The following is a 21,545-nucleotide window of genomic DNA, read 5'->3' on the forward strand; positions in this document are numbered from 1 at the left end:
TGGTATTTTCTACGGATAACACACCAAACCGCCAGCGGCAAGTCTTCACTGTTTTTAACTTGACGTTAGGTGAAGGCTCTTGAATACTCTCGCTATCTGGCTGGTGCAAAGTGCAAACGGAAGGACGAGAGGAGAGAAAAGGCTAAGTCTGTGTCCTCATGTGAGCATAAAGCTTAAAAGCTCCTTTTCTTTTTACAGGAATGGAATATTTCATGATCGTAGCACTCACCAGATTCTTTCTGTTCTTTTGATCTTTTAGTTTCCATTTTAATATTTTGTGAATCGAATATTGCTGGTGCCACTAAAACATACGGAAGTCTGAATTTTGTTTGCTTGATGGGAAGAACTGATTTATTGCTATATTATTAGCTTGTTGTTCTTATCCGTTTTCGTTTGATCGTTGTATTGGTGTTTCAGCCACAACGATGCGAAGGTACGCGTCGAGAATTTTCGGGTGGGGTTCGAGTTTCGGAAGATTGGATTTTCATTGGGTAAACTCTCTGTGTTCTGATGAAACCATCTGGTTTGTTTTCTACTCGTGATTTATATATTATAAAATTTGAAGTTGTCAATTTTTTTTTTTAGTGAAAAGGTTAAATACTAGTTACAGGTGGTTATGGTATTTCTGGTATATCAACTAATTCGTCAGATTAAATTTTCATATTCATTCCACATGGTTAATTTCTATTAGAATTTCAGTGATGCCGAAACTCAAGTTTTTTGTTCGCCAAGTAAATTGAATTTTAGTTCCGTTCACATTTAATGACTCAAAGTGGACCGTGGACATAATTATGAACTGCTTGATTCATGGTATATTTGCAATGTCAAATGGTGATGAATGCATGATTAACTTGTCATATTAGTCCTTTTCTTATTATTTTGGTTTAGCTCGAATGCTTTCCTGCTTAAAGGGAATTTTTCCCAAAAATGGTTTTCTTTTGTTAATTTAACTAAAATGAGCTTGTTCCATCATGTACATGGATAAAAAGATGGTGACTTTTGATAGCTGCATTTTGGGTTCTTCCCTTTCGGATGTATTATCATTACTTCTCAAAAAAAAAAAAAAAAAAGAAAAACAGAACGAATGAAATAAAATCATTTCATGGCCCATCTGTAGCTCAATATCCACTTTGTTATATGATTTTACATCTGGGTCTTAATTTCAGTGGGTTATGTCAGAAGATTGTCTGACCTGACACCCAGCTACTCACCTTGGTAATGAGGTATCAAAGCCTAGTTAGAACTGAGCTGCATTGTTCAGTCAAGTTTGCTTTTTAATTTTTACCCAAGCATTTTATGTATTCCATTGATGCTTTGAATATCGAAAGATAAAAAAACCGAGAACCAACTTTCTGATTGTTAGAGTCCCCTTGATCACTCATTAGGGGTGTAAACGGGTCGAATTTGAATCGAATAAGGCAATATCTGAATTCGAATCCGATTAGAAAATCTGGTACCCGAATTCAATTCGATATCTGATGGATATCGAAAATTAATATTCGAATTCAAATCCGATTAAATATTTGAATATTTGATTAATTAATTATTTTAGGTAATTGATAAATATATAAAATAAATAATTTATTTATATAAAGTATGTAAGTATATAGATTATTTATATAATTTAATTATTATATAAATTATATAAAACATTTAATTATTTTATATATTATATAAGAAATAAATAATCAGTCGAATTCGGATATTTATCGAATCAAATAAGGTCATATCCAAATTCGAATCCGATTAACTATTCGATATGAATAGGATATCCGAATTCGACCGATTAGATATTTGAATTATCTGAATTCGATTCGATTATGTCGAATATCAAATTCGAAATCAGATTTTTGAATACCGTTGACACCCCTAACACTCATACGACTTCATGAATTCTGCAAAAATTTTTCTCCATACTATATCACAAGTACTGTTTTTTCTTTCTTGTCATTGTCTAACAACATTTAATTGCATCATCAGGTCAATTTGCATTGGATGAAACATAATTGCAAGAATTCATCTTTTTTGTCCAAAAGCAGTAATACTCAAGCTATAATTAAGGATTATTCCAACAGTTTCCAGTCAAAGACATATGCGTCTTCTTGTGCTAAGATGTTAGAGGATCCATCAAAAGATAATCCAGTTTCTGATATGCTAGTTGATTCATTTGGAAGGATGCATACTTACTTGAGGATTTCCTTGACGGAGCGCTGTAACCTCCGGTGCCAATATTGTATGCCAGCAGATGGTGTGGAGCTCACGCCAAATCCTCAGATTCTTTCAGCAGATGAGATCATTCGCTTGGCAAATCTATTTGTAAGCTCAGGCGTCAATAAGATTCGGTTGACTGGTGGGGAACCAACAATTAGGAAAGACATTGAAGAGATATGCTTACAATTATCTAATTTGGAAGGGTTGAAAACACTGACTATGACAACGAATGGAATTACTCTTGCGAGAAAGCTTTCAAAATTGAAAGAATGTGGTCTGAATTCGGTAAATATCAGCTTGGACACCTTAGTCCGGGCCAAGTTTGAGTTCATGACAAGGCGTAAAGGACATGAAAGGGTTATGGAGTCGATCAATACTGCTATAGACCTTGGATGCAATCCAGTTAAAGTATGCTCCTCTTTCTGAATTAGTTTCTCATTGGATCACTGTTCAATGAGTGATGCATTTTAATATTTCAAAACTTTGGACATTCTTCAATTTGTTATGAGACAAATGTCTCTTTTGTTATTTGTTTGGGATGTGGGTCAAAGTTTTCTTAAGAATTCATACTGGACTAATGGACTTGTCCTTACTTTATTGTTGTATGCTAGGTGAATTGCGTTGTGATACGTGGCTTCAATGATGATGAAATTTGTAATTTCGTAGAGTTAACACGTGAGAAGCCAATCAATGTTCGATTCATTGAATTCATGCCTTTTGATGGGAACGTCTGGAATGTCAAAAAACTTGTACCCTATTCGGAAATGGTGGATAGAGTGGTAAGGTAGAACCCTGACAGATGGTACATTGTTTTGGTGTCCGAGATATTACTGCAAAGATATATTATACTATGGTTGAAAGTTTTTATGGTACTTGATCAGGCACAACAGTTTAAGGGGATACAGAGGCTTCAGGATCATCCCACAGATACAGCCAAGAATTTTAGGCTAGATGGGCATCAAGGTACTGTTTCTTTCATCACATCAATGACAGAGAATTTTTGTGCTGGTTGCAATAGATTGCGGCTTTTAGCTGATGGGAACTTTAAAGTATGCCTCTTCGGTCCTTCTGAGGTAGAAAAACTACTTAACCTTGCAACTTTACATTGTGGTTCCCTTTTCATGAGTGTCACTGTATCACTTATCATTCTTGGGCTGACGTCACCTTATTTGTTATACATGTTATTGAAGAATAAAAAGTAATCATTTTTATAGTTTTTTCAAGAGCTTTCTGTTTAATTGTAAAACCATCCTCAGCTGCTTTATATTTAATTGTTAAACTATCCCTACCTTCCCCCACTGAAGCATGAGTAAACCATTGTTAGTGTAATATTCCTGAGTTATGGGCTAGGGTTTGACATTCAAGTTTTTGATTGTCTTGATGATGTAGATGTAAACCTGTCAACCAACTTGAGGCTATAGAAGCAAAAATGCTTGAAGAGCCTCATTTTTTTGGTATGACAACATATTCTTTCTAAAGCTGCCAGTAGAACTGTGATACACAGCATGATTTTATGTTAAAAAGTGAGCTATATAGCAATTAAAAGAAAAAAGAGTTATCAGTTTTATCTTCTTCACTGGATATGTGAGCAAATAATGGTTTTTGATAGATAAATGAATTTCTTTTGCAAGGTCATAATGCATATTACTAGAAAAAATTTCATGTGCTTAATCCTTACACAGGCATTGAAAGAAAGATCTTTCAGTGATAGAATTAAATGTTTTTAGAAGGTAAAATATGAAGCAAGGTTTTTAAGAGACTTAGATAGAAACATATCAACATTTTACTACATTATAAATTCAATTATTCTAGAATCAAGGATGGCAGAAACTGAATACAGATGAAGTTTTTCTTAGTGGCATTAGTTTGGGATCTATTTCATCAGATGTGCATTAGTGTTGCAGGGACATGGACATGAGAATCCAAATATGATGCAGTCTGAGAGTCTGACTCGGAAATATGAAAAAACAAGGGCCCATAGAAATATTCATAAACAATTATAAACTATTAAAATACTCCATATTTTGTTGAATTTTAATATTATAAACCTATAGAAAACCTATTTAAAAGATTTGTAACTCAATTTGTAGGAAAAATGACATTCAGTGTGTACATTAACTGTTCTTTTAGCAACGGGAAAGAAAAATGTCACATAGAGGTGTCCCTCAAGAAACCATGGAGTTCTAGAGTCTGACATGTGCCCGGCATGGACACTTCATCCATTTAGGAGAGTTCATGTATCACTGATGGGCACCCCTTGGAGTTGTCCAAATTCCTTGAATACCTAGACTGGAGACTCAGATCAGTTAATGCATTGGATGTTAACATGTTGATCAGTTTTGAACTCATTATAATAAAGATATGCACGTTGGTCATACTTGTCAAATATCTTTTATTTCTTTGTGGTTTACTAAAGCTTCTAACTGAAACATGCATATGTATTGTTATAGGTTAGCTTGAGGGATCCCCTTCGTAATGGTATTAATGATGAAGGGCTGAAGGAGATAATTGGGGCTGCGGTATGTGTGATATTTATCTTCTCATTTCTTAATTTTTCAAAACTGTCTTTTTTTTTTTTTTTTTAATTTCAAGCATCTAATGTTGTAAGATATTAGTATGTTATTTATGGCTAAACTTAAATTTCTATTTGGACAAGAAAAATGATGATTGCATATAGATTGTATTTCAACAATGATGATGCATACAGAAATAGTGTTTTGATAAAAACCAAATCTTTGGTTATTACCATATTCATAGGCTTTGCTATCAGTTTTGCTACATTAGTTTGCATGACTTAGTAATGCACTATAATCACATGATCAGGACAACTATTTTTTGTGTGTTCTTACCCATTTTTTTGTTTTTCCTATATGATCTATCAGATAATGTAAGAATATTTAGTACCTGTCTGTTTTAGGTCAAGAGGAAGAAAGCTGCTCACGCTGGAATGTTTGATATTGCGAAAACTGCAAATAGACCCATGATTCATATTGGTGGCTAGGGCTTGGTATGCCGCTTATTTGGTTTCCTTTTGGTTACTTCAATCAAGATATTCAGATCAAATATTTAAGCTCATTCTTATTTTTGCTGCATAGAGAAGATGCTTTTGCCATTTTTGTTCATTGAGCTTTGAAGCCAATTTTTTGGAATTCTATTACTATATGGTTTTGATTTCTGACTTATGTCTCATGTTGGCCTGAAATTGGTGAACATGTTTCTTTCTGCCAATCTTTTTCTTGTTGTGAGTTCGGCCCAATGGTAATGTGCATTATGGCAAAAAGAATCATTATTGAAGACTGGTATATTCAAACAACTCAAGAAAATTTAGGATATTCAAAGCTATCTTTTGGTTGTTTAGTTTTCCCACAGGGACACTCTAAATGTGACTATCCAGAGGATCCCCTATAAGATGGGCAGAGGACGGTTATAGATCTTTGCCCATTAGATGGACAATTATAGATATTCCTTTTCAATCATTCATGGTGTAGAAAACCCCCTTTAGCTGGTAGTTGTGAATCCTGATAGCATAACAACAACATACACTTCACCATATGATCTACTCAACTGAAAAAACCCTTACCCAACTGATAAAAAAACCCTTATCCAAGTTATATGGGGTATCCTAAATACATTTTGTTATGTACTTTTGGAAAATCACATTTTTCATGTTTTATGGTGTTAGAGATTAAATTGTGTTTTGCTTAATACCTTTTCCTTTGTCTATCTACTTAAAGATTTTAAATCCTTCTACAAGATTAGCCAATAAAGGTGAACTTGCTTAAGGTTCATGGTTAGGTCTATGTTACAACATGCACAAATATTAGTGAATAGTTTCTCTTGAAGAAATAAAAACAATTAGTGACTTACCATTATTGGAAATAGTCTGCAACTTAAGTGCTTATGCATGACTTAATGTTATATGGTTGTTTTGGATACTCATCTATTCTATCAACTTGTGAAGACTCTAGGTGGATGGTTTAGTTGAACCCAAGGAAAAAAGGAAGTACATTTTTAAGCTTCAGGCTGCAATGACTTCATTACTTATTTGCATAAAAACGGAGGAAGAGAGAATACCAATGAAAGAGAAAAAAATATTCCTAACAATTCCTAACTTCTTATGCCAAGGGATGATAGGGTCTCTCCACCTTAAGAAGAATTGCTTCTCAGAAAGAGTCCTCCCCCCCAATTCACCACAGAGAAAAAGAAAATCATTTCTCAATTTCTCACTTTGAGAAAGAATATTGCGGTTCAATATATAGAGTGGCAAAAGCAACTCTATATTTTCCTTTAGGAAGCCTCAAGAAGGATGCTTCAGAAGATAAACGAAAATAAAATATAGAGGATACTCACTACAGAATCTATTGGGCCCTATGTTGGAAGACCTTTAGAAACCTAAGAAAACCCAACCAGTCCTTGAAGAAACCTCAAAATAGAGGCTTTGCAATGTCAATTGACAATAAAAAATAGAAAACAAACAAACGTTCTACAAAATCTAGTGATCCCTCTTCTAGCTATTTCTTACTTTCTTTTCTCCAAAATGGGCTCATGGGCTCAAATTGGGAGGTCATAGGCAAAAGTCTTTGAAAATGACCTTAATATAGAGGGCTAGTCTTATAATTGTGGTTGGACTCCTACGTTAGTTCATCTTCAAAGAACATAACACCATTTGTTTGTGGTTTGGGATATAACTCTAATATGTTTTGCTTCTTTTTTGGTTGGCAACGCCTTACCATTTGTAAGCTTGATATGTTTGTTATTAAGCATCAATATTCATTGGAGATAGTACAGTATGATCTGTTTCTTTTCCTTAATGTCCAGTTTATTGTCTCAAGTTATCCTTTTGGGAAAAACGAATTGCTGCATTTAATCTCCTTCAGTAAGGCTGCAAGGATAGCGATGGTTATGAGATTTTATTAGCAGTCATGCTATGTCAGTGACCTCTAGTTCTTATTCTTCAAGAATTTCTGTTAGTCTCCTTTCGTTGACTAGGAGGCTTACCTAGACGTTTGACTTGAAAAATTCTAAGCACCATTCTACCTAATTTTGGAATTGAGTATTTATCTTGTCCCTATCCTTGGGGAGGGAAATCAGTGTCTTATTACATGTAAGATTGTGTTGTTCCATGAGTTTCAGGTTCTATTATTTTCTAACAGTTGGGATATTCTTATTCATGTTCTCTTCCATATGGAAAGCTACTTAATGCACCAAATTTACCATTTAGTGTCCACATGGATAGCAGCAATGTTGCTTTGCATGGGATTAGCTCAAGAACTCCATAGGCATAAGTCTGTAGATATATGCCTGATTAAAGATAGCTGATTTTGTGTCAATGAACTTGTGATGTTCTAATGGGTTTTAGGCTATCCTATTTCTATGAACCTGGTGGATTTATTAGCATTGGACATTGGTGTGCTATTCATGCATGATACTTGATCTCATGAGAGAGAATTGGTTTTTAAAGAATCAAATGAGTGTCTCCTTTTCACTTGCTTGTTTGGATTTCTACAGACATGCCATTGTACAGAAAAGGACACATTACAATCCTTATGTTGATGGCTTTCTTGGGATCAAGTCAGACTCTCTTAGCCACATTGGTGGTCTTGGTGTTCCTGAGTGGTTGTTGCCTACATGGAACAAAATCCCATTCTTGACAAGCCCTAGGCCCTATCTGATGTGTCACTTGAGGTTGGCATTGACAGTTGTTAATCTAACTTTTGCATAATAGAGCTTCTCAAAAGAAAGATGGTTCAACAATAAGATACCCTATTTCTCCCATTTGTTATAATGACAAAACTTATATTTGAGGAATGGCAATTTACTGCATTATAGAAGGATGAATGTTGTTGCTTGTTGATGTGACTTTGACATCATCACTATGGTTCCTATAGGTGACACAAGAGACAAAAAATGCTCATATGTTCTATGGAGGCCTATATTTTGATAACAGTTTTCTTGGAGAATTTGCCTATAAGGAATATCATTCTAGCTGTGGCATATTATCAACTGTTAGAGGATATCGACCAATGCTCTTGGTGTTCTAAGGGAGAATAAGATATGTAAGTAGAAAGACATGCTTGGAGAAAAAATAATGTTGTCATGAGGAGCAGTATGTTTCATGAGTGGCAGTTTGTCCTTTGGCATTTGTGTCTTTGTCAGGTTGCTGATGGACTTGTGGGTGTGGTTCTCCTTGTCATCTGAAAGATTAGGTGGGTCTTGATGTGATGTAGGGAGTGGGTCTTCTCCAAGATGCCATTGTCATTGATCATGTTGAATTTAGGGCTAGGCTCTTCACCTATTACCTTGTCAGAGTTCTTTTACTGTTTTGTGGAGCATATATTTTACATCCTTCAGTTCATGCCTATTAAAGTTTGTAAACAAAGTAGGAAAAGAGGAGGAAAAAGGAAGAAAAAGGTTAGGAAACATGTTATCATCCACCCTTGAATCCAAGAATACTGACCCTAACTAATTTAGCAATTACCACAAACTCACATTTTCTATCCCTTAAACCCCTTCTAAAGCCGAATTCACAGTTTAAACCTGGAGTGGAAAGGCTTTAGAAGCAAGTGATGGTTTTCTTTTGAAGACTAGAAAGTGAATAGGGCAAAGGGAATTGGGATTTTGAAGGGGTATCACCTAACCAGACATCTTCCCAAAAAAGGACTTTACTACCATTTCCCACATCAAATTGTGTGAAATTTAAGAAGATAGGCAGTACCTCATGAATGGATTTCCAAGGTGAAGAAACTTGTAAAGAGACTGGGCCGAATGGGTCCCAGTATCTTCTCTTGTAATATCTTTTCTTTTATTGTTGGCTAATGGGCCTGTTTATTTCTTTTTGTTTAATCTCTTTATGTTATTGCCTAGCTGGTCGCCCACTTAAGGGCATACTTGTCATTACTCTAACTTTAATTCTTAATAAAAAAAGGAAGGAGAAAGGGAAGATAATTCGATTCTTCTTCTTCTTCCTTCTCTTTTCGCCATCTTCTTCTCTTGTGTTGCTGCTCTTACTTCTCTTCTTCCTTTTCTTCTAATCTTCAAATTTACACCTAATATTTGAGGACTGATTTACATCTTGGTATCAGAGCAGGTCTATTTCTTCATTTTTTTCTTTCTTCTTCTTTTCCTATACACCCTTAGATTAAGAGAGTGTGTGGAGAGATAGATTCTATATAGTTCAGAGGATCTCTGGCCTAGTTGGTAGAGGGTTTGGAGAGTTTAAATCTGGCTGGATATTGCCAAGAAGCGGTGCTGTTCTGTTGCTGCCCAAAACCCTAGCCGATTAGAGATTTTCGAAGGTACAGGTAAAGGTGAAGCTTTGGGTGTGGCACTTTGTGCTTGGGAGGTGTCTTGTGACTCCTAAAGGAGGGCGGTTCAGGTTTGGAAGAGATTGGGAAGTTTTGGTAGGAGCGACTGCATCTTCTCTCTTCCTCCCCAATAGCTGGACGGAGTAAAACCCTAGTTTTCAAGCATCTGGGTTCTGGTTTGACTTCAAGTAAGTTTATACAAACAAAATTTCTGGTTCTTTGATTATTCGTTTGATTAATGGAGCCATACAGAAGTGAGTTCAAGCAAGTGCTGGTTTCAGGCTTTGGCTCGGTAGATTCTGTTTTGACTGGTGTAACCACAATCAAGCTAGATGGGACAAATTATCTTGCTTGGGCACAGTCTATAAGAATTTATGTTTGTAGTAGAGGAAAACTCGGGTATCTCACAGGTAGTAAAGTGAAACCCGAAGAGACAGACCCTGAATTTGAGAAATGGATGCAAGAGAACTATACTGTCATAGGATGGTTGGTCAATTCTATGCAACCTCATATAAGTCTGGATATCTTCGGCTAAGGAGATATGGGACAGTGTTACTGAGACCTATTCACAGAAGTTGAATGTAGCCAGAGTCTATAAATTGAAAAGTGATGTGAAGAACCTAAGACAGGGGGAGAAGAGTGTAGCAATCTACTACTCTATACTGAAACCCCTATGGCAAGAAATTGATGTTATGGAGACAGTTGTATGGGAGAGTAAGAATGATGCTGAAATGTATAGGAAGTTGGTGGAGAGAAATAGGGTGTTTGAATTTCTCACTAGATTCAACCCTGAGTTTGACATCATTAGGCAAAATATCCTAGCCAGAGATGAGGTTACTCTTTCCCAGGCTTATGCTATGATAAGCAGTGAGGAGAGTAGGCAGCAGGTTTAGTTGCAGGGTCCACCTACAAAACACTTTGCACATGCTGGAATAAAGCCAAAGGGTCCTACTGAGAAAAAGGAGCAGATATGTGAATATTGCAAGAAACCGAGGCATACAAAGGACACTTGCTGGAAGCTTCATCTTGAGCTTCTTCCTGATAGGTTTAAGAATAACAATAGCTTTAAGAAGGGCAGTCAGGTAGGAAAGCCTAAGGCAGCTAATGTTGCTATAGTACTTGAAGGAGGAAATAAGGAGAGTGAAGAGAAATCAACCATTGAGCAGTTGGCAGCAATGAAGGCGGATTTTGAAAAGTATGGGAGGCTACTAAATCACTTGGAAGCTATTGTTTCTTCATCTCACTCTTCCAACAACAATACATCATCTTCATCAGCATTTGCTCACTTAGGTATTTGTGCTTCTGCAAATCATGCTTCAGTTTCAGGTAATCATAAAATCCCTTGGATTATTGATTCCGGTGCATCAGACCATATGACCGGCCTGTCTAATCCCTTCTGCTCATACCACCTTCTCTCTGGCAAAGAGAAAATATCCCTTGTTGATGGGTCTCTTGCTCCCATCTCTGGTAAAGGAGATATAAAGACCTCTGACACCCTTTATTTATCCTCTGTCCTTCATGCCCCTAAACTTAACACAAACCTTTTATCTGTTAGCAGCTTAACTAAATCCATGAATTGCAGCATAACCTTTTTTCCCACTCATTGTGTTTTTCAGGACCTGCAATCTCAGAGGATGATTGGGAGTGGCCATGAGGCGAATGGAATATACTTGCTGGACACATTGGATCGAGCTTTGGGACCACCTCATGGAGTTGCCTTAGAGTCTGTTAACAAAGTCTTGTTGTCACTTTCGGTTTGGTCATTTGTCATTTTCTACTTTGAGTCATTTGTTTCCAGATATGTTTAAGGGAGTGTCTTTATCGAGTCTTCATTGTGAGTCGTGTGAACTGGCAAAGCATTGTAGACATTCTTATTCAGTAAGCAATAAAAGATCTCTTTCTCCTTTTCATATTGTTCACTCTGACGTGTGGGGGCCATATCATTTGCCAACTATGGGGGGTTACAGGTACTTTATCCTTTTTATTGATGACTACTCTCGTTACACTTGGATTTATCTCATGTAATCCAGGGATGAAGTACCGGCTATTGTACAAAAATTTCATGAACTCATCCTCACCCAGTTTAACACTCGTATCAAAATATTCCGTTCTGATAGTGCTAAGGAGTATTTTGAGAGAACCCTCTCCACCTATCTTGAAACTTTTGGGGTTATTCATCAAAGTTCTTGTTCCTACACTCCACAACAAAACGGGGTGGCGGAAAGGAAGAACAAACATGTGGTTGAAGTTGCCAGATCCCTTTTGTTTGCATCCCATGTTCCTATAAAATTTTGGGGAGATGCTATTCTTACTGCTACTTTTTTGATCAACCGTATGCCCTCCCAGGTCCTTGACTTCAAAACCCCCTTTAGCCTTCTCTTCCCGGATGATGATATTTTCTCTTCCTCTCCGTGTTTTTGGGTGCACTTGCTATGTGCATATTCACAGTCATCAAAGGCACAAGTTTGAACCTAAGGCTCATAAATGTGTTTTTCTGGGATATGCTTCCACATAGAAGGGATATTGCTGTTTTGATCCAGTTCGTGGCACCTGCTTTGTATCTCGGGATGTCACCTTTGTTGAGTTGACTCCTTTCTTTAGCATTTCTCCTGAGGGGGAGAAATCTGAAGAGCCCTTTGCTATGTCTCCAGCTATTCCTCTTCCCATTCCTCTTGAGTCCTATCATGAGGTGTCTACTTCTCCCACTGGACCTACCTCCGATATTCCTATTCCTCCTCCTCCTCCACCTCATTCTCCTATAATTCCTCTTCCTCCTGTTCTCCAAAGGTGGTACCAAAGGCAGAGATTCAGACATGGGCATGTTATTTCCACTCCTACAGAAGAACCTCTTGCTCCTCCCATCATTACTGAGGTAACAGGTCAGCCTTCTTCTGACCCATCTACAGCTTTCCTAGACCTTGACCTTCCTATTGCTCTCCGCAAGGGCAAGCGGAAGTGTACAACCCATTGTATCTCCAAACACCTGTCTTACAGCCTTCTCTCTCATTCCTACTACTCTTTTCTTGCATCTGTTTCTTCCCATGTGATACCCAGGTCCGTACCGGAAGCCTTATCTCAGCCTGAATGGAGGGATGCTATGATGGCTGAACTGGATGCTTTGCATAAGAACCATACCTGGGATATTGTTGACTTGCCTGAAGGGAAGGAACCGGTGGGTTGTAAATGGGTGTTTACCATTAAATATCACTCTGATGGCTCTATTGAGAGGTTTAAGGCTAGGCTGGTTGCTAAGGGCTACACTCAAATGTATGGCATTGACTATCTTGAGACATTTGCTCCTGTTGCTAAGATGACCTCAATCAGGGTTTTGTTATCTCTAGCCGCTATTTTTGACTGGCCCCTACACCAGTTTGATGTTAAAAATGCCTTCTTGAATGGAGACTTGCATGAAGGGGTCTATATGTCTTTGCCTCCAGGGGTGTATGGGAAGGAAATGCAAGGCAATGTGTGTAAATTGCAGAAATCTATTTATGATCTCAAACAGTCTCCTCGGGCTTGGTTTGAGAGGTTTAGGGCTGCTCTTGTCTCCTTTGGCTACACACAAACTCAATCTGATCATACCCTGTTCTTGAAGAGAAATGGCTCTCTGGTGACCTTCTTGATAGTTTATATTGATGATATTATGGTCACGGTAAATGACACTCAAGAGGTCAGTAAATTAAAAAGGTTTCTCAACTCTGAATTTGAGATCAAGGATTTGAGAGATCTTCGGTATTTTTTGGGCATTGAAGTTGCTAGATCTAAGGATGGTATTTTCATTTCTCAGCGTAAATATGTCATTGACCTCCTTGCTGAGACTGGTAAACTTGGCGCTAAACCAATCTCCACTCCTATTGATCCTAATCATAAGCTTTCTGCTACAGATGGTGAGCTTTTATCTGATAAGGGGGTGTTTCAGAAACTGCTTGGGAAGTTGTTATATCTTTGCATGACTCGGCTAGATATTTCCTATGCAGTAAGTGTTATTAGTCAATTTATGCATTCTCCCAGAGATACTCATTTAGCTATTGCAGAAAGGGTTCTGTGTTACTTGAAAGGTACTCCAGGGAAAGGTATTTTGTTTGTTAAACATGGACACATGAAGCTAGAAGCTTTCACTAATGTTGATTGGGCAAGATGTATTGATGATAGGAGATCCACCCTCAGGTTATTGTGCTCTGGTCGTTGGGAACATTGTGTCATGGAGGAGTAAGAAACAGTCTGTAGTTGCTAGATCCTCAGCTGAAGCAGAATACAGGGCAATGGCACATGGTGTGTCAGAATTACTGTGGCTACGATCTCTTCTAGAAGAATTGGGGGTTGACTACGAGAAGCCAATGATGCTCTACTGTGACACCAAGCAGCTATCAACATTGCACATAATCCTGTTCAACATGACAGAACCAAGCACATTGAGGTTGATAGACATTTTTAAGGGAAAGAGTTTCCTCAGGAGAAGTTTGTTTGCCATTCATCACACCAGACGAGCAATTGACTGATATCTGACCAAGGAGTTCCAAGAGGGAAAATGACACACTATATAAGCAAGCTGGGCATGATTGACATCTATGCTCAACTTGAGGGGGAGTGTAAAGAGACTGGGCCGAATGGGTCCTAGTATCTTCTCTTGCAATATCTTTTCTTTTATTGTTGGCTAATGGGCCTGTTATTTCTTTTTGTTTAATCTCTTTATGTTACTGCCTAGATGGCCGCCCACTTAAGGGCATACTTGTCATTACTCTAACTTTAATTCTTAATAAAAAAAGGATTAGAGGAGAAAGGGAAAATAATTCGATTCTTCTTCTTCTTCCTTTTTTCGCCATCTTCTTCTCTTGTGTTGTTGCTCTTACTTCTCTTCTTCCTTTTCTTCTAATATTCAAAATTACACCTAATATTTGAGGACTGATTTACATCTAAACTGAAGCGTGAGGTGAGACCTTTGCATCCCATCCATTGCCCGAAGCACCATGGATGGTTACTACGACTTTGTGGCACAAACTCTCTTCCTGAGGCAATCACCACAACCATTTCCCAAGTAAAGTAGTGTTCGTAAGTAGTAAGTTTCCTAATCCTAATCCCCCTTGGATCTTTGGTCTATACACCATCTCCCACTTTACCAAGTGGGTCTTTCCTTTCCTCCCCCGGTTCCCAAAGGAAATCTCTCATGATTTTCTCTAACTTCCTTGCTACTTCGGTTGGGATACAAAAGATAGAGAGAAAATAGGTTGGAAGATTTTCTAGTGTTGATTTTAATCAAAGTAATCCTTCCCCCTAATGAAATATAATTTCTCTTCCAAATTGCAACCTTTTTTGCAAATTCCTCCAGGACAGGATTCTAGAAAAAATCATATTTTGGGTTTCCACTTAAGGGTAATCCTAAGTAAAATAAAGGCCAAGAGTCTAGTTAAGAACCCAAGCATTCAGCTGGTGCTTCTAACTCTTCCTCTTGTAAGTTTACCCAATCCAATAAACTCTTCCTTAGGTTTATTCTTGTAGAAAACACTGATGTGGACTCCACTGCTGTGGTCCCCACTGTGTTCGTATGGCAGCATAGCACTTGTTTTTGTTAGTTGTGTCAGTGTTAGTTGGTAGTTATTTCAGTTTGTTGTTACAGCTTGTTATTTCAGCTTTTTTATTAGTTTATTTGCCATGTAAGCAATAAGGGCAATTCAGCCCTTTTACAATTAGTCAACATATATAAATATTAAGAGTGGGTCGGCAGATCATTATGATTGACCCTCTCTCTCTTTTTTAAAAACCCTTCGTGTGCTTCTTCTTTTCTCCCTCTCTTCTTCTTCTTTTCTTCTGAAATCTTTCTTTTTGCTTTCGAATTCAAGACTGATTGTAGTCTTGATTGACTACTTGGTATCAGAGCCAGGTTAGGGTTTCTCATGTGAGTTTGATCCAGCCAACCACATGAGAGTTGCCTAGGGCTGAAAGATTAAGAGGATCCCTTTTTCGGCTGATTCTTGGAGGTTATTAGAGACTATAGCAGCTGTCCAAAGAGTGGATTGTGTTCTTGATAATCAGGAAGAATCAGAGGAAGATAAAGAGTCCAAGATCAGTTTCTTTATCAAGACTGAAGGTGGCGATCAGAATTTCTGTTCAAAACTTAAAACTGGTTGCAGAGAAGGAGGTCTTATGTTAGTCTAATTAGGTTGACTACATGAGAATTTCCTAGGTTTAGAAGTTTTTCAACAAAGAAGGAGGATCGGCTGATTCTTGGAGGCTACTGGTAGTGTGCGGCTACTACTAAGAAGATTGTAGAAGGCTGGGAGAGTTCCAGTAGTCAGGAAGAATAAGGCTTCAGATCCCCAAGATTAGGGTTCTGCATCAAACAGAAGGTGGCGGCCAGAGATTTTCTTTCATAAAGTAAGTTTTTTTTGCTTGAGAATAACCTTGAAAGAATCATCTTGGTCTATTCTGAGAGGTGCGGCTGGAAAACCTTTTTTCTTTCTAGGGTTTTGAGAGAAAACCCAAAAGTTCAGAACTGTCATTGGTTTCAGATCAGATTTGAATTGGTTTCATACAGAATTCTGTTTTTCCTTGTTTTTGGAAGACCTAGGCTGGCTGTTATCAGTTGTTTAGGTGCTGTTTTTCTATTACAGTAGCTTCAAAAGTTTTTTTATTGCTAATTCTTGACCAAGAATGGAGTTCAAGAATTAGGGGGAAGGTTTTTTTGGGACTAGCAATTCTGGTAACATGTCTGAGAATGACTTTCAGATTACAACTGTGAAGTTTGATGGATCCAACTACTTAGAATGGGCCCAATCGGCCATGATGGCATTGGGGGTAGAGGAAAACTTAGCTACCTGTTGGGAGATGTGAAAGAACCATCTAAGGAGGACCAAATGTATACCAAATGGGTTCAGGAAAACTATTTGGTTAAGACATGGCTGTGCAACTCTATGCAGCCACATATCAGCTGGAACTATTTGTGGGCAAAAACAGCCAAGGAAATCTGGGATGTCATGAAAGAGACTTACTCCCAACCCCTTAATGTTGCTAGGGCCTATGAATTGAAGTGTGAGGTTAATAACCATAAGCAAGAGAGAAACTAGTCTCCGTTTATTTCTCTACTTTGAAATCTTTGTGGCATGAAATTGACCACCTAGAAACACTTAGAGTGGGAAAGTCAGAAGGATGCAGACTCAGAGAAAGCAAGTTGAAACTAATAGGGTTTTTGAATTCCTAGCTGGTCTGAATCCTGACTATGATATTGTGAGACAGCAAATACTAACAAGGGACAGTGTTACCTTATCTCAAGCCTACTCCTTGGTGCATAGTGAAGAGAGTAACTCCAGTCACTAGACTTTCGTCTCTTTCTCCTTCCTCCTGTTGTACCTCTCAGGTTGGGTTTCTCTAGAGTTGTAGCCATCATCTTTTGCCTTGGCTTCTACTCCAGGTTAGAAGCTTTCTGAGACGAAGTGGCTGAAGTTGTATCTTTTTGATCTTTTTTCTCCCAAGTGATGCTGCTTCACCGTTTCTCCCATCGCTGCATGATTTCCTGTTCCAGGGAAAGAAGATGATGATGAACCAGAACTAAGGTCTGCTGGTCGAGTAATCAAACCACCTAAATGGTTCAAGCAAAGGTTGGTTCACTTTGGGTTCTCCATGTCAGGCCTCCAGTCACGCAAGAATTTAAAACGCCACATCATGTCAGCCTTTGCCAATAGTCACTTGATTCGGTCGAGCCCCCATGCCATTTGTCCCTTCTGACACTACTCTAGCATAAGATTTGCTCCCAACAGTTGGATTCTTCTCCAAGTTTCCTTTAATAGGCTGAAACTGTTGCTCTCTCCCTTCCAAAGTTGAGTGGCTGCTTGCTTTCCTCTTTACAGCCTTTAGTTTGAATTAATTCCTTTCTTTGTAACATCTTGCCTTCCTTTCTTCTCGATGGCTCTTCCATTTCCTTCGCATTAATTTTTACTCCACATCACCTTTGCCCTCCACTTCTTCCTTGCCACATGGTACCTGCTAAGCCAGGTCAGCTTCATCTTCTACCTTCTTCCCACAGTTTCAGATTACTACTTCCGCTTCAGTTGCTACCCACATTTTGTGCCACACTCCATCAATGAAGAGATCAATTGAATGGGGAATGTCTTCTGGCTTTGCACCTGCGATTCTTATTCTTGCTGCATGAAGGTCTACTATATGTTCATAGCTTCTTCCAAGACCCCTCACACAGGCTATCAAAATCTTCTCCCATATGGGTTCTAGCCGCAGATTGAAAAGGATGCCTAAAATCTTTAGAATGAAGCTTCCCTCCTTTGCGCTCTTTTCATTGCAAGCAGGGCACCAGTTTTCAATCATAGCTATGCCCTCACTAATCTCCACTCTGCAGATGTTAAGATTTATGCTTCCTGTTTCTAGGATGGCTTTATTTGACTCAAAAGGCTTAAGTAGTAACAAGTCTTTTATGCCTAGTGTCTTTGCAATAGCATTCAGGATCTCCGTCCAGTCTTTCACTTTGTTCTTCAACGAAACTACCATTTTTTTCTCCCAACCTTCATTCCCACCACTTACAGCAATCCTTGGAACTATCGTAAGGCAGACCAAAGGTATCCTCTGATCTGGCCTATCTTCCTTTGTTTCTTCTGTTTTTTGCCTAGTTACCTCAGTGCTTTCCTTTGGGCTTTCTCCTTCTGCCTTGAGTTCAGATTCTTTAGTTGCAAACAGCCTGCTTGTGTACTCCTGTAGCAGTCCTTCTAGGACTTTCCAGCCTGAGCTATCCCTCCCTTCTGGTATACAAATTACCTGTCTTTGTCCTCGACCATTTGTTCCATTAGCATCAGAAACCAGCCCTTTAAGTTTCTTCTTTGTTCCACCTGATAGACTTTCTTCTATCTTCAGAGTGCTTTTCCATCCTGGACATTTCACTAACTGGATTGCTCCATCTACAAAGCCTTGGAACCAGCTTAATGCATTAGTCTCCAGGAACACAGTTGCTCTTCTTCCTTTTCTAATCTTGCGGGAGTCTTTCCCTCTACTTCTAGTTTCTTCGAGCAAAAACTTTTTGGCCTCAATCCTTGCCTCCTTCCTCCATTTTGGCGCACACTTGAACTCCATCTCAGGAATCAGTTTTACATCAACTTGATTGAATGATCAAAATTTCAGAGGTTATTTCTTTTCAATGTCCCTGCTCGTTATCTGCATGTGAAGTCTCTGATTAGCCATATCAATGTTAAAGTCTCTAATCAGCTCCATGGCATGGCATTCTTCAACCACAACAGATTTTCCAATTCCCCTGATTCAGATCAAATTACCGAAAACCAAATTCTCCACCAAGAATCTCCCAAAATGGGCAAAAGGTACAACTGACATCATCCAATGGAACCCAAAAAAAAATAAAAAAAATCTTGTTTTTTTTGATAAATCAAAAACAGTAAACAGAAACAGAGCATCCAAGAACGCAGAGAAGTATCCAGCAGACGCATAGAGATGCAGGTGGGGGGGAAATTAGGGCACAGGAGAAGTAATGAAAGAAACGATCTTTCTTTTCCCTCCTTTGACTCATCCCCAGGGTATAGTATATAGCAAATCTGATATTAGAAAACAAGGTTGTAGTGATCACCATTTCAGTTGTCAAATCAGGTTTTAAGAAATGGTAACAAATATTAGTCAGAATTTTGTGTAAATGTTTGGATAAGATCCCAATAGTGGGATCTTGGAAGCACACAACACAGGGAGGCACCGATGCGCTATTGTGTAAATGTTTCCACAATTGCCTTTCTTCAGATGCACTAATGAGTTGATAATCAACTCACCGTGATTGCGTTATTTTTGTTTGAAGAGACACTTTATCTTAATTGTATAGTTCCTATAATTCCTTACTGTATAGGTGTTCAGAAGATATTTGTGTAAATTAGTTGCTACATCTTTTTAAGGAATACAAATACTACATTACTTTTTCTCAAAAAAAAAAAAGGTCCATCAAAATATGTCAGACCTCATGGGGAGATGTTAAAACTCTGGAACACGGCAAAAACTCTGCACACATGGCATCCGGCCACACATCAGGAATATCTCCCGTACATGTATGTTAAATTCACGGGGAGATATTCCCAATGTGCGGCTGGATCGCTGTTCTTTCAGAATGTGCACAGAGTTTTTGCTTTCAGGGGATCCCGTCTGCAATTTTACCATTCTGCTTCAGATTACCATTGCTATGTAACATTTTCCAAGATAACGAACAAATGTGACTTTTCACATGCATTTCTTTTTTCAGGTTCTATCGGGATCAGTCTTACCAGAAGAGAGCGGATATGGAGATGTTTGTTCCTCTCATTTGGTTGATGTCAGGAGAATAGAAAGCAAAAACACCACTGAATCTATTGCTTCGTTCACATCACAAACATCGCGTGCATCATGTAAGCTTGGAGATAGAATTAGAGATTCAGCATTGTAATTATTGGATCCATTAATTTTCGTTTTTTCAGGAAAATTAGCTTCATGTTGTATCATAAGGAAGAAATCAGTTTTTAATCCTTTTTTCCCCTTTTACTTGACAATTTCTCTACCACTGGATAATAACATGGGGGGGAGGGGGGGTGTAATGCTGATTTATCATGTGTATTATTTTGGTGGCAATTCTTTGACCGGAATCACCATCACACCATTCCTTTTCTAATATAACCAGGATTTGCCTGGATTTGCTTAAAAGAACCATAGTTACCCATGTCTACCTGGACTCCCTTTTTAATCTTCTCCAACTTGAACTGACAATTCAATTGCTTTAACTAGGGCATTTTCCAACCTTACCTGGCATGTATTCCCGTTGTAGGTCTCCAACGTCGGGGCCTTTAAATTTGGTGGGAGGGGCTCGAAGAGGATGGCATTTATGAATGCCTTTATTTAGTTGGATGAGGCAGGGCAACTGGTGGAGGCGTCACCTTGAACCTCCTTCACTTGCCGAAGCTGATCTTGAAGGGTGTTAATCTGTGGTTATCTTCGAGGCACTGGTTGATGTATGGCATCGTCGCTTTGGCCTGATCCTGGTTCTCTCTCACGTGGGACGGGCTGGCCCCATTCCTGGAGTGCTCGGATGTTGGCACGTCTTGAGCCTTGAAGGCACAACAATCATTGAAGAGGTCGTGAATGTCAGAAACTGGTGGGGGAGAGGCGTGGCACCGACCTCCTGCCCTTGGAGGGGGACTGTAGTGGCCCTAACACCCATCGTCGTCTCGATTGGTCTCCGTGTGATGGTGTTGACTGTCGAGGTTCTTGTGCTTGGCATGGGACCCCACGGGGTCGGCCCCTTAGTTGGGGAGCCGAGGGATCTTGGAACGGGGTTTGCCAGCTTGTCGATTGCTGTTGTCAGGCTCTGAGGGGTCGACTCTCTCCGAGTCGCCCAAGTGCTAGCTTAGTGGGGTACAGGTGGTTAGCACACTGTGTTGTCTATGGCTTCTGACGGGGTGGCCACCCTATGGGTGGCTTGGTGGCTTTCTACCGGATGCCCTATGTTGTCCAATCGTTGGGCTAGGTTGTCTAGCGTGTTCAGGACTAGCTCAAACTGATCAATTGGGACTAAGTTTCGGACGTTAGGGACGGGGTCTTGCTTGTCGGCCATTTCAGGGAGAGTAGTTGATTAAATTAGGTTTGCTTTTTTTTTTTTTTTTCATAAGGGAAAGTTTTGAAGACGTTTCTACAAACGACATCAATTGTTGCTGCCAAATATGAAATCGAGGGCAACAACGTAATTTCTAGCATTTGAGGCCGACGGGTCTAACTTGTTGAGAGAAAGAAGATGTTAGAGGCATCGGGAGTTATCCTAGGGGTGAAGGCTTTAACGGTCAAGTTAGTAGAGGGCTCTAAGGGGTCGAACCAAGCAAGAGAGGAGACTTAGAGCTTGAGTTCCGATGTGTGTTTACCTTAATGTGGGAGCCCCTTTTTATAATCAGAGTTGCTTGAGAGGAGTAGTTGGGAGCAAGTGGCGGTGGTTGGTAGTGGTTAGTGATGGGTGGTTAGGATGCGTTTGGTCGACACCATGTGTTAGGGTCCATAGGATGGTTGGGATGCATCCAACCGATG

General features: G+C 39.0%; 1 protein-coding gene across 6 annotated transcripts; it reads left to right on the top strand.

Moving 5' to 3' along the window:
* CNX2 (cofactor of nitrate reductase and xanthine dehydrogenase 2) lies at positions 1-20,018 on the top strand. Of its 6 annotated transcripts, none has more exons than XR_002023007.2 (8): positions 1-160; positions 418-491; positions 1,981-2,619; positions 2,823-2,990; positions 3,093-3,284; positions 4,662-4,730; positions 5,113-5,218; positions 19,744-20,018. XR_002023007.2 is itself a non-coding variant. In XM_010267605.2 (8 exons), exons 2-7 carry the CDS (start codon positions 426-428, stop codon positions 5,210-5,212), a joined length of 1,218 nt encoding a protein of 405 aa, XP_010265907.1. In that variant the 5' UTR covers positions 1-160; positions 418-425; the 3' UTR covers positions 5,213-5,218; positions 19,744-20,018. The 6 variants fall into 6 exon arrangements, 4 of the variants coding, with proteins under 4 accessions (XP_010265907.1, XP_088755203.1, XP_010265909.1 ...); XR_002023008.2 differs by lacking the exon at positions 19,744-20,018 and adding an exon at positions 3,601-3,665 and having other exon boundaries at positions 5,129-5,197; XM_010267605.2 differs by having other exon boundaries at positions 5,129-5,218.
* Positions 20,019-21,545: the final 1,527 nt, after the last annotated feature.

The sequence above is a fragment of the Nelumbo nucifera genome, chromosome 2, assembly GCF_055504915.1.
Source record: "Nelumbo nucifera cultivar China Antique chromosome 2, China Antique-T2T, whole genome shotgun sequence".
In the NCBI taxonomy this organism is placed as follows: Eukaryota; Viridiplantae; Streptophyta; class Magnoliopsida; order Proteales; family Nelumbonaceae; genus Nelumbo; species Nelumbo nucifera.

Bases quoted from the DNA above. Each gene is read 5' to 3' on its own strand.
- CNX2 (XM_010267605.2), top strand. From the start codon at position 426: ATGCGAAGGTACGCGTCGAGAATTTTCGGGTGGGGTTCGAGTTTCGGA. The intron at 3,285-4,661 runs GTAGAAAAACTA...GTATTGTTATAG, and splicing joins GCCTCTTCGGTCCTTCTGAG to GTTAGCTTGAGGGATCCCCT. The intron at 4,731-5,128 runs GTATGTGTGATA...TGTCTGTTTTAG, and splicing joins AGGAGATAATTGGGGCTGCG to GTCAAGAGGAAGAAAGCTGC.